The sequence below is a fragment of the Lissotriton vulgaris genome, chromosome 10 (assembly GCF_964263255.1).
Source record: "Lissotriton vulgaris chromosome 10, aLisVul1.2, whole genome shotgun sequence".
In the NCBI taxonomy this organism is placed as follows: Eukaryota; Metazoa; Chordata; class Amphibia; order Caudata; family Salamandridae; genus Lissotriton; species Lissotriton vulgaris.
Genome location: NC_141698.1, coordinates 41798793 through 41810161, shown reverse-complemented (window position 1 = coordinate 41810161; position 11369 = coordinate 41798793). Strand labels below are relative to the sequence as shown.

General features: G+C 40.7%; 1 protein-coding gene across 1 annotated transcript; it reads left to right on the top strand.

Annotated features, from left to right (window-relative positions):
- Positions 1 to 1917: 1917 nt before the first annotated feature.
- LOC147684502 (olfactory receptor 1f45-like) lies at positions 1918 to 2850 on the top strand. Its single transcript, XM_086939665.1, has one exon. It carries the CDS (start codon positions 1918 to 1920, stop codon positions 2848 to 2850), a length of 933 nt encoding a protein of 310 aa, XP_086795791.1.
- Positions 2851 to 11369: the final 8519 nt, after the last annotated feature.

Sequence of the window (11369 nt, the reverse complement as noted above, 5' to 3'; positions counted from 1 at the left end):
TCTCCTTGGGAGCACCACATGCCGGACACCGCCTCTCATCCACACTGGGTAGTAGCCCATCTAGATGTAAAAGACCGTAGCGTAACTGCAAGAACAAGCGCCTGGATAAAGGAGGTTTAATCTCATCCATAACATTTTCTCTGCTATTGACATCCTTAACTGCAAGAAATGCATTGGTCAGAGCATCTCTACTTTCCTGAGAATGTACTGCAAGGTCTTTGTGCTGCCAATAGGCTTTCAATGGTGTTTTAGAGATCCCCACTGACTCATTTGGGGTGCTCCACAGGGTTGCAAACACAATTTCTCTCAGAATGGAACTCACATACCTGATCTAAGGAATTTTACCAGAGCCTGAGATGCTAAGGATCTCAACTAGGCCTTCCTGGTGGGGTAGGAGCTCTTTCAGTACAAGATAGGGCGTACACCAATTTTGGCTGATAATAGTCTCATCTCAAGGTCCCAGGTGTAAGGGGAAGTGATGGGGTACTTATGGGAACACCTACTGATTGCGTGATAAACCAATGTTCAACTAGATCAAGCATAGTCGCTTCACATGGCCCCACAACACTGCACCATACGAAGCGGACCCCAGAAAATACGATTGGTAAACTTGCAGGGCTGGGCTTGCTAGTCGGAACTGCGATTTATATGCCATTTTAGAAGTGTCCCCCACAATTTGCTCTAGTTTAAGCCTATGCTGGGAGAGGTGAGTCTGCCACCCCATGTGTTCAGTGACTGTAATACCCAAGTACCTGAAAGAAAGTACTCTCAAAGGGGATACACTGCTAGAACTGCATTGGCCCTGGTTGGGGGCCCTGCATTTAAACCATTTACTTTGTCTTGCTTAGATTAATTTTCAGGCCCCTATCTTTACGGTATTGTTCAAAGCAATCCAGGAGCTTTTGTAGGCCCTGAGGTTAAGATGGCAGGGAGACTGCACCATTAAATCATGGAAGATGGAAAGTGCTTCATTTGCATCAACACCAGCCCAAAGACAAGCAGTGGATGGATGTTTTTCACATGTTGCTTGCCAGAAGCCTACTCAACACCGCAGTACAAAATGTTACACCCCACCTGAATACACCACAAATACCTCCCTCAATCCACAGGTTTTTTTCTGTATCAAAAGCAGAAAGTTTAAACTGCAGTTATTATTATTAAACTACAAACTTACATATGATTTCGAAATATACCCATCCTCTAGAATTAATATCGATAACGTGTAGTCTTCTGAGTTAGAGCCTCTATGATTTAATCCACATAGTTGGTGAGTGTCAATAGAGTAAATGCCCCATGAGGAGTTAGTGCATCTAGTATGCAGTGCAATGTAGAATCTTGGTCATAATGTAGTGTTTGTGTCCATAGGATGCTCTATAAAATAATGGACATTTTGTCCATAGAGTGTATTGTTGAGTGCTAAGATCCCTAGGTGTATCAGTGCCAATGATGCTGAGTGGTGGGTTAGCATATCATGAAAGCAGTGAAATGTGTCCTGTTAGTGTCCATAGATGCGTTCTTCATGGTCCCTATCACTAGAAGTTACAAAGAAGCAAACGTGTATGCTGCAGCACCAATAAAAATCCAGATGACACACATTTTCTAAGGGTGCAACCCTCAATCTATATTAGCTCAGAATACATCTCTCAGCTCTATTTTCATTTGCAGAGTGATTCATTTATTCAACATGCATTATGCAGGTTAAACTTCCATCAGTCAAATCTTTTATATTGAGGTTGATACACAGAAATATCTAATACTCTACGTGGACCACTCAGTTTTTTATGTGATTATTAATTTCAGGACGCCATCATGTGTACTGCACAATTAAAAATGTTTACATATTCAACCAAAAGCATAATCTTCTGTGTGATTTTTTAACCTTTTGATTGTGCCTTGCAGAGGTAGTCCTGGAAGACAATGGAAAAACAGAACTGGACTTTAGTGAAAGAATTTCTCCTTCTGGGATTTTCAGACCATCCGGAGTATGGGTCTTTGCTGTTTGCACTTTTCCTGACTATTTACACTATGACAATATTGGGAAATCTCATCATAATGTTTATCATTTGTACAGACTCGCATCTTCATACTCCCATGTATTTCTTTCTTGGGAACCTCTCTTTCATTGACATATTTCTCTCCTCAGTTACTATCCCAAAACTGCTTGCCACCCTCATCTCAGACAACAAGACAATTACATTCTATGCATGTTTTACTCAACTTTACTGTTTCATCTCTGCGGGAAACATGGAGAACCTTCTGCTAGCTGTCATGGCCATTGACCGCTATGTGGCAATCTGTGATCCTCTTCGTTATAATGTGGTGATGAGTTGGCAAGTGTGTCTTCGGATGGTGGCCGGCTCCTGGATGCTGGTTAGCTTGCATTCATTGCTACACACTGTGCTCACTGCTCATCTCTTGTTCTGTGAATCCAATCTCGTACGCCATTTCTTTTGTGAGATGACACCCCTCTTAGCGCTCTCTTGCTCCCCAACCAGAACCAATCAACTGGTCATCTTTACTGAGGGGTCCTTTTCTTTGGCTCTCCCATTCTTGCTTATTTTGTTCTCCTACTTTCTCATACTGTCATCTGTACTGAGAATCCACTCTTTGAATGGGAAATTCCAGACTATGTCGACCTGTGCATCCCACCTGACCTCCGTGCTGTTGTTCTATGGGACACTATTCTCCATCTACTTCAAGCCTTCTTTGTCGCATTCTCTGGACCAGGACCGCATAGTGAGCATTGTGTATACAGTCATCACACCTATGATGAATCCGTTCATATACAGTCTGCGAAATAAAGACTTGAAGGCAGCATTGAGGAGAGTGATCCACAGCAACATTCATTAAAAGAGGGACATATTCACAAAGCACATAATGCACTTTGCATGTTTAAAGTGCAGTCCATATCAAGTTTAACACAAGCATTGTGGATCAGGAGAACAAGCTTGTGAGGCAGACTCCTGCTTGTGGGCCATGAAATCATCAACATTCTCACTCAAATGATAAGAAAAATGTTTTTATGAAACCTCCTTAATAAAACTGCAATCCATAGAAGGAGACAACCAAATCATGTACATTTGTGTTTATCATATTACTTTAGGGGACATCGAGGTGTGGTTTTGGATTATATATTTTACATCCTTCCATTCTTGAGATGGTCACATGGAGACATTTATAAATTGGTCTAGACAGATCCTATACTTCTTTAACAATAATCCATAATTGTTTTCAGATCAATAATGCATTTGCAAAAGTGTTATTTGAGTCAGAGGTTCAGGGAGAGAAAGGACCATGACCTGGTACCTAGGGCTTTGAAGCCACTATTGACAATGCAGTCACGCTAAATTGGGTGGATTGACATTTTTGAGAGAACAAATGGAGGTTTCTTAGTGGCCGATAATGTATGTCACCAGGGTATCGAGTCATAAATAGTGACATACAAAATATGTTGACCACAATATTGCCTGGCTGAATATCATGAAGCAAAGTAAATATATGTTGGCATAGGTTTACTATAATTAACTCCACATGTTTGTACCTTGATGATATGGTGTGAAGGTATGCAGGTATGGAATTTAGGATAGTACATCTATATTGGATAGGCCTCTTCCTTACCTTCACAATATCCTGGTTGTAGAGTGCTTGACCATGCATATCAATATTTTGTTACTTAACATCCTGACAATCAAATGCTAACATGAGATAACAAGCTAAGAGGGTATACTGTGGAGGACCTTCAGGAATAGCTTGGCAGGTAAGACTGATTCTGCAAATTGCAGACCTACCATTACCTAGTAAATTCACTGAGATGTTAGCCAGTAGCAATGTAGTTAGGGGATGCCCTCAATCCAATGACTTGTTAAACCTATGGCAGCTCATTTTGGAGCACATAGACTACTTTAGATCTAGCATCGGATGACATCAGAGGCTTTGTGGATCAGAGGGATCCTGCTGCCCTTGTGATATTGGATCTTTTGGCAGCCTTGGGCACGGTGGATCTTCACACTCTACTGTACAGTACTGAGGCCTCCAGCACAATGGGCCAGGTTCTTACCTGTTTGAATTCCATCCTTGAAAACAGCCTAGGCTGTATCAATTCACTCCTTTTCATTCAAATGAATCACCCATCGGCTGTGGAGTCCTTCACGCTCCACCTTATCACTCATTCTTTTCAGCATCTACCTTCACCCTCTCATAACACTGATCAAGTATTTGGAATGTTCAGTAATATCTTGCACAACAATATGCAGATCACTGAAGGACTTGAACATTGCATGGTGCCTGATTCACAAAGAGCCTCCGAAGTCGCGGTGGATGCTCCGTACTCGTGGTGGAATCTCCGCAATGAGAAACTGCAGTGCAGAGTTCCGCCACAAGTGCAGAGTCTCCATCACGACAGTGGAGCCTCGGTAAGGACTGTGGAGGCTCTGTCACGACAGTGAAGGCTCTTTGTGAATCAGGCCCATGATTAGCACCTCTATCGCTCCCCTGAAACGTACAGCATTAATTCAAGGTTGGATGAATAGCAACTTTACTCAACTTAATGCCAGTAAAACACACCTTTTACCGGTAAACTCATCATCGGATGTATGACAAACTATGGCCTCATTGACTTTTTGCTGCTCCTTCTCCTGTGACTAAAGTAAAATATTTGGGATTTTCATTTGGTTCTTAATTAAATAATTCAATTTTTTACTTAAATCCCCAAAAATGATTGTATTTTATAATGGCCTACAAAACCCTACCTTACACAAAATCCAAAAGATACAGAACTATGCAGTTGAGGTTGCAACAGGGCTCAGGAAAAGTGACCCTATTGCCCAGGCCTAAAGCCTTCTTTTGTTCCTGTTAAACACTGGATTGACTTCCAGACCCTGACTCTGATGCACAAGGTTTATTACTAGAGATGAGGAATATTCACTACCTTCTTTCATTCATAATTCTAATCTGCTAGAACTCTCTCTTTGTCTAGTTTGACCTGTTTGGAAAAGCTTCTAAAATCTACATTTTTTGTGAAGCTCTGTCCTTGTTCTATTCACGCCACTCTGTCCTTTTCATTTTTCCACTTGTTAGTTTGTAGCACCAAGATGCCTGGGCAATGTAAATGTGTTTTTACTTACTTGTCAAGCGTTTCACCAAAAGAGGTCCCTATGCATTCGAATCCACAATGTGTTGTCTCGCCATACTCACCAGGCAGCCACCTGTCCAAGCAAAAAACTTCATAAACTTGTCTCTCCTGTAAGAGGAGGTAGGAAGAGCATTCAGTCGTGTGGGCTACACCAAGAGATGCGTGGAATTGTTTGTGGTTTGGCATACAAAAGGCTTTGATTCCTACTATCACAAGTTGTGCTTTGTGCACTTATGTCCCCATTTTATTGTTTGCCTTTTCATGATAGGTAAAGGCCCCATTTAAAATTGCTACTTACCTTATATAAATTTGTACTAATTTTCATATAAGAATATGTGCTACATGTATTATGTGTTTAGTTATTGTGCTTCTAGTTCACATGTTCATCCATTCATGTATTTTGTGATATTTGGAGATAGACGCAAGGGTTTCAAAGTGAATATGTAAGTACTGTACTATGCTTTTCTCACCACCTTACATCATGAATCACAAGGATTCTTTCCTCATAATAACACTGAAAAATGATATAAAATGAGCCTGAATAGCTCTCTCTTTGAAGATTAGCTTATTTTGATCATGTTTTCTACGGGTCGAAGATGCACATTGTCACACACAGAATTTAGCCTTGCGGTCAGGCATCAAGCTACTAGTACTCAGAGTTCAGGTATGCACCATTAATATCTAAACAATTGCTTCCTCTTAGAATGGCAGACTTTTGATGCTAATGTTTTTATTAGCTAGGACATCCTACAAAGATAACTATCACAATGTAAAGCTGCCAGCATTTGTAATTTTTACATTCTGTTCATACCTTCTTACTACTTTTGGGCCCGATTCACAGAACTAATTTACGACAAAATCCTAAACTTACAACTTTTGGTATTCACAGAAGTTAGGATTTTGTCTTAAGTTTGTCTTAAGACAGACTTAAGACAGACTTAAGTTAGGTTTTTGTCTTAAGTCTGTCTTAAGACAAACTTCAGACAAAATCCTAACTTCTGTGAATACCAAAAGTAGTAAGTTTAGGATTTTGTCTTAAGTTAGTTCTGTGAATCTGGCCCATAATGTTTATTTGTGCAATGCTCGTACTTCTTATTAAACTTGGCTTTAACTAAAGCCTGAAAAGTAACAGTGTGTATTTGTTGTGTATGTCTACTTTGATGAACTGATAACAATATCTCGCAACAAAAAATCAAATACCTGTATAGTCTCTGTCAGGATTAGTACATGCTTAGTACACATTTTCTCCAGATGGGCTTGGAATAAAAATGTGGGTCATAATTACTGTTTTCCCCACTCATGTTGGTTACTCTGCTTGTATTAACAGAGGGCCATGGGAAATCTAGGGGATATGATCAGGATCTAAGTTTAGAATTATTACCTTTAAATAATATTGTGTGATTTTGTTGTACATTTCACTCTGATTTTGTTAGTCTTTGCTAGTATTACCCTTATAATTATCACAGTTCAAGTTGGGCCCTAGTTTTAGCAAAAATGTATTGCAATATTTAAGAGTATAATAATCTGCACTAATATATCTGTTTGAGGTATGTGTACTGTTTTGGTGAGTCCAAAATAGAGCGTGAACTATCCTCAAGCACAGACCACCTGGAGGCCATTGATACACATGCCCATTTCCCCATGCCCCTGTAAGCATTGCTATAGCCAAATCTCTGGTGGCTAGGGAAATCTTATGAAATGAGGCAGATCTGCAGCAGGAGAAAAACTTTGTGTAGAACAAATGCACTCCATTTACCACTAAAGACATGGATTAACACCAAGGAAAGGGTATTTCGCGATGTTATATCTGCTGTATTTTCTGTATTGAAAAATCCACCATCTTTATGGTTATTCCAAGCAGAAACGACATTTATGCACTGTTTTTACACAAAGAAAACAATATTTTTGTGGAGAAACTCGTTTCCATGACCCCATTTGAAATTTAATGCAATTCCTCCCAGGATCCCTACCCAGCTATGCCAACCTTTGTTATTGTACACTTATATGTTTTTCGACCTGCAACCCATTTCTAAATATGAAAAAATTATGACTTTTTAGAAATTCCCAAATTGTACATACTAATTTACCATGCCCATAAGCTTCAGTCCGCTTTTGTGTACTCTTTCTTGAATTGACACCATCAGTGTATGTGTGATAGTCTGATTTCCATTGAAATTCTTTATTATCATAGTTTCCAATGTGAAGGAGAAAATAACATCAACAGAATAGAGATCAGGTGTTGCCAGTATAGCAGATGCAAGAAGGGGTCTGAAGAAGGCTAAACTTCTAATTTGGAGCAGCAACAGTAAGGTTGTTAAACTCACACCACGGAGAACTGCACTATATCTCTCTCAAAATAATGGATTTGTTCCATCTTCAACAGTGATAGACATTGAACAATAAATTGCACAGGAAGCAAAACTTGATAAGCAGCCTGTCACTTTCAACAAATGATATGAGAAATTATTAATATCAACAAGTCCTTATGACAGGGATTGAGCAGAAAACCACACCCATTGTCTGCGGGAAACATCCTTTACAACGCAACTTTTACCACGCAGTACTTTTACATCGCAACTTTTACAATGCAAACCATTACAAAGCATTGCGCTGGGGGGCGCTCTAGGATAGGGAATAGATTTAATTTACTATCCAACACCTTCCCTACTATCCACGGGGACTGGAGTTGGAATAGTAAATTAAACTATTCACTATCCAGCACCCCTCAACACTATGCGTTGTAAAGGCATGCGTTGTAAAAGTTGCAATGAAAAAGCATGCGTGGAAAAAGCCTGCATTGTGATGTCATACATCCATTGTCTGCTGTACTTCTGTAAAAGTGGGAAATGTTGACCAACTCACTGTTCCAATTCTAAGTCCTCTCTGACCAAGGATGGGGTGCTCCACAGAGGACTCAGAGGAGTGTTGTGCAACCATAGATGGTGTGTGCCTGACAACCAGCTTCCCACAGATGAGGGGACATCACCTTGAGTGGTATCTTATGGAAGAGCGATTTCCCTGTCCTGGAAGGCCTGGAGGTACTGACCCACCAGAAACTCGCAACATCATGACTGGTGAGCTCCTGGTTCAAAGTCCAATCTCTTTCAGTTCAGGAGAGAGCTGAAAACAATCCTCTTCCAAGAACACTGCACCTTGTCTTGCAAGATAATCCCCATCCCATTCCCAATTTCAGCCCGCAAGCGATCAGGGACTGTAATCCTTGCCTTTGATCTTGTCCAGCGCTGTTGTCCATCATGAGATTTATGCTACAGAAATAACCACATATATTCCTGCCAAATTAGTGCAGGAAATTTAAAGCTATCCCACAAGATCCTTGACAGCTATTTCTGAACTGGATCTGGCTGACCCAGTGAAATGTGCTGAATTTGTCCTACTGTGATTTCCTAAAGCAGGGCATAATGTAGCAACGGACACCAGTTGTCTGCTTTCTGTTTGGAGTAGCAGCATGTAGGCAGGAGAGGTCTTTCAATTTTTTACTTCCTGCTGGTTCTAAAATAAGGCCTGATTTGAAGAGGCCTCATTTCTTTGGAATATCATTCTGGCTGGAACCCATCTGGAGCCTACCGCCTAGAAGCCATTACAGCGGATGGAAACAAAGGCACGCAGTTTATCACTTCAGTGCTTTAGAATCGCTTTGATTTGAAAATAGATTTGTGACTTTGCCCCATAGCCCTATGTAAGAGATGTACCTGCACTGTAAGAATCCCTGATGTATCTAAGTGTATGAGTAACTATACAAATAACAGTTTAGACAACACTAACTCTTTTTTATATTTAATTGTTTACAGCACTATCCATCTTAGTTTAAAGTATCAGAGCACTCTACATCACATGCCTGATCTAACATCCTTGCCCCCCATACGTGTATTCATTATACATTTAGAGTGCATGGTCAGGAGAAACACAAAGTCAGGAATTAAAAAAGTATTGCAGTCATTGGAGTTGTTTGTAAAAACAAGACTTTATTACTACCAAAAAAGACACTTATTTACAAAATTAAAATAGCAACAGGTTGGGAAAAAACCCAATAAGGATCTAAACCCAAGACATGAAGTTTGCAAGCAGCTTCTTGATGCCTATTCATAGCTCACTGTGCTGTTTTAGGATTGCAATTTATGAACTTGGAAAAAACAAAATAATCTCTGTGTCAAGCAGTAGCCCTCTTATCTGTCTATATAAAATACAAATCTGTGACCTGCATGTTACATGATGTGCTTGGCAGCAGGCACATTAACCCTATGAGACCCTTGATGAGTTACTGGACAAAACACAGAACTTTCTGTATGAACGCCTTAACCGCGGCGGTTTTTCCGCCGCAGTGCGGGCGTTCTAAAGGGTGGGTGGGGCTGCGTTGGCCGTTGTTCGGGCGCAGCACTGGGGAGGGAGTGCTCGCAACGGCCAAAGGCCGACGGCAGCACGCAAAGGGTTAATTACCAGAGTTATCTCACCAGTATTATAATCCACTGAAAAGTTCTGGGCACACAAAGATCTCTGTAACAGGTGTCTTAATCCTTCAAGATATTTTTAAAAGCAGACTCTGTGTGAACAATTACGTAAGCTAGAACAGATTTACATGTAACATGTGTCCTCCTTGCCAAACTCTTTGGAGCAGATTTTATCAATGCATAATGTAACTGACTAAATTTCATGACTCCGCCCCTCATGGCTCCACCCATTTCCTCTGCTTCACATTGGCCTCCAATGTATTGGCTCGGGTAGTATTGTTTTTTTCTATTTCTGTACAGTGCTGTATACAGCTGAACATTTGGACATTGTTGGTGTTAACATGAGAAATACACATTTTCTCGACAGTAAACCCAATGATATTTAGTCCACTTGCTTTTTGAAGAGATAGCAGGCAGTGTCCTTAGGGTACTAAATTAATGAGTGTCTGTTTCCCTTTCATTCAGCCTGTTTTCAACAGGTTTTCCCTGTGGTGTAGGGCCCTGTGAATGATGTAAATGTCAGTCAGTCGGTTATCTCTGCAGCAAGTCTATCCACCGGGACGGATCCCCTCAAGAGTTTGTTGCTGATAAATATGCAGGCCAGTTGTCACACCTCAAAGCCAGGCAGCCGCTTCCATTGGTGCAGGCGCCCTGAGAGGCTCCTTGACCCCTGATTATTGCTGTATTTTATCATTCACTCAGACCGCAGATCGGTAGCCCATTTCCTTTCTTTCGCTAGGACCTATAATACACTGGCCATGCTACTGCTGCACAGGTGGGTACCACTAATGTTCCTTATGGTCTATGTTTTTTTTTTTTTTTTTTAATAAATGAATCAATATGGTCCCTAAGTGTCATCAAATTTTGATAGGAAATTGATAGGGCACTAATCGGATTTCACAAGTAAATAGTGTTTGAGGCGTAATTCACTTTGACAGATTGAGTCGTTCGGGACATTTCCAATGATTGCCAGGCCAGGCCACTGAGTAACCTAGAAACTTGCAATGCATCTCCCCTTTCTTTGTCTCAAAGGCTTGCTGTAAGCTTTCAGAGCAGGAATGGGTGTGGAAACTCTATGATCCAGGAGGGCCATTTCAACTTCTCTGCAGTGCCAGGGAGACTGTTCTTTCTACTAATGAAATGTAGAGTATTTTCTGTTGGGTTGCAACGATATAACTGCAGGGTTTAATGCAAACACCTTATTTGGAATGTTCTTATTTAGAACCAAAGATTAAATTGACTTTTTTTAATTCAAGAAAAGCTTTATAGAACCTTGCATGGTCAACCAGATTGACTTGCACTGCCTTGTGTTACTCCGGATTCACCACGCCAGCAGGGCCACGCAAGGCGGCCTTGGGTGGCTTGGAATATCTCATCTAGGTTTTGTGCCGCCATTGCTCTCCCCCCTACCATGACACAAGGGTGATGCAAAACATTGAAAAATATGTCCCAGTCAATGAAGAGGGCTGGCAGAAAGACCCTATTACTAACTATACAACATATATAATTTTAGTACAATCAAAAAGATTAAAGCTAACATCATACCTAACAAGCATTGGCAAAGCTATTGAGACCTATTGGCTTTTCCAATCACTTGTTGCTATGCTGTACATCATAGCCAATTATAAAAAACCTTTGACGTGGGTCTCCACATCAAACACATAAAGGTGATGGGAGGAATGCTTGCAAAAAGTCTAACCAATGGAAATCACTCGGATTAGCATCCATATGCAAATCAGCCTTGACCCTGCTTCAATAAGAGCAGCTTAGCC

Bases quoted from the DNA above. Each gene is read 5' to 3' on its own strand.
- LOC147684502 (XM_086939665.1), top strand. From the start codon at position 1,918: ATGGAAAAACAGAACTGGACTTTAGTGAAAGAATTTCTCCTTCTGGGA.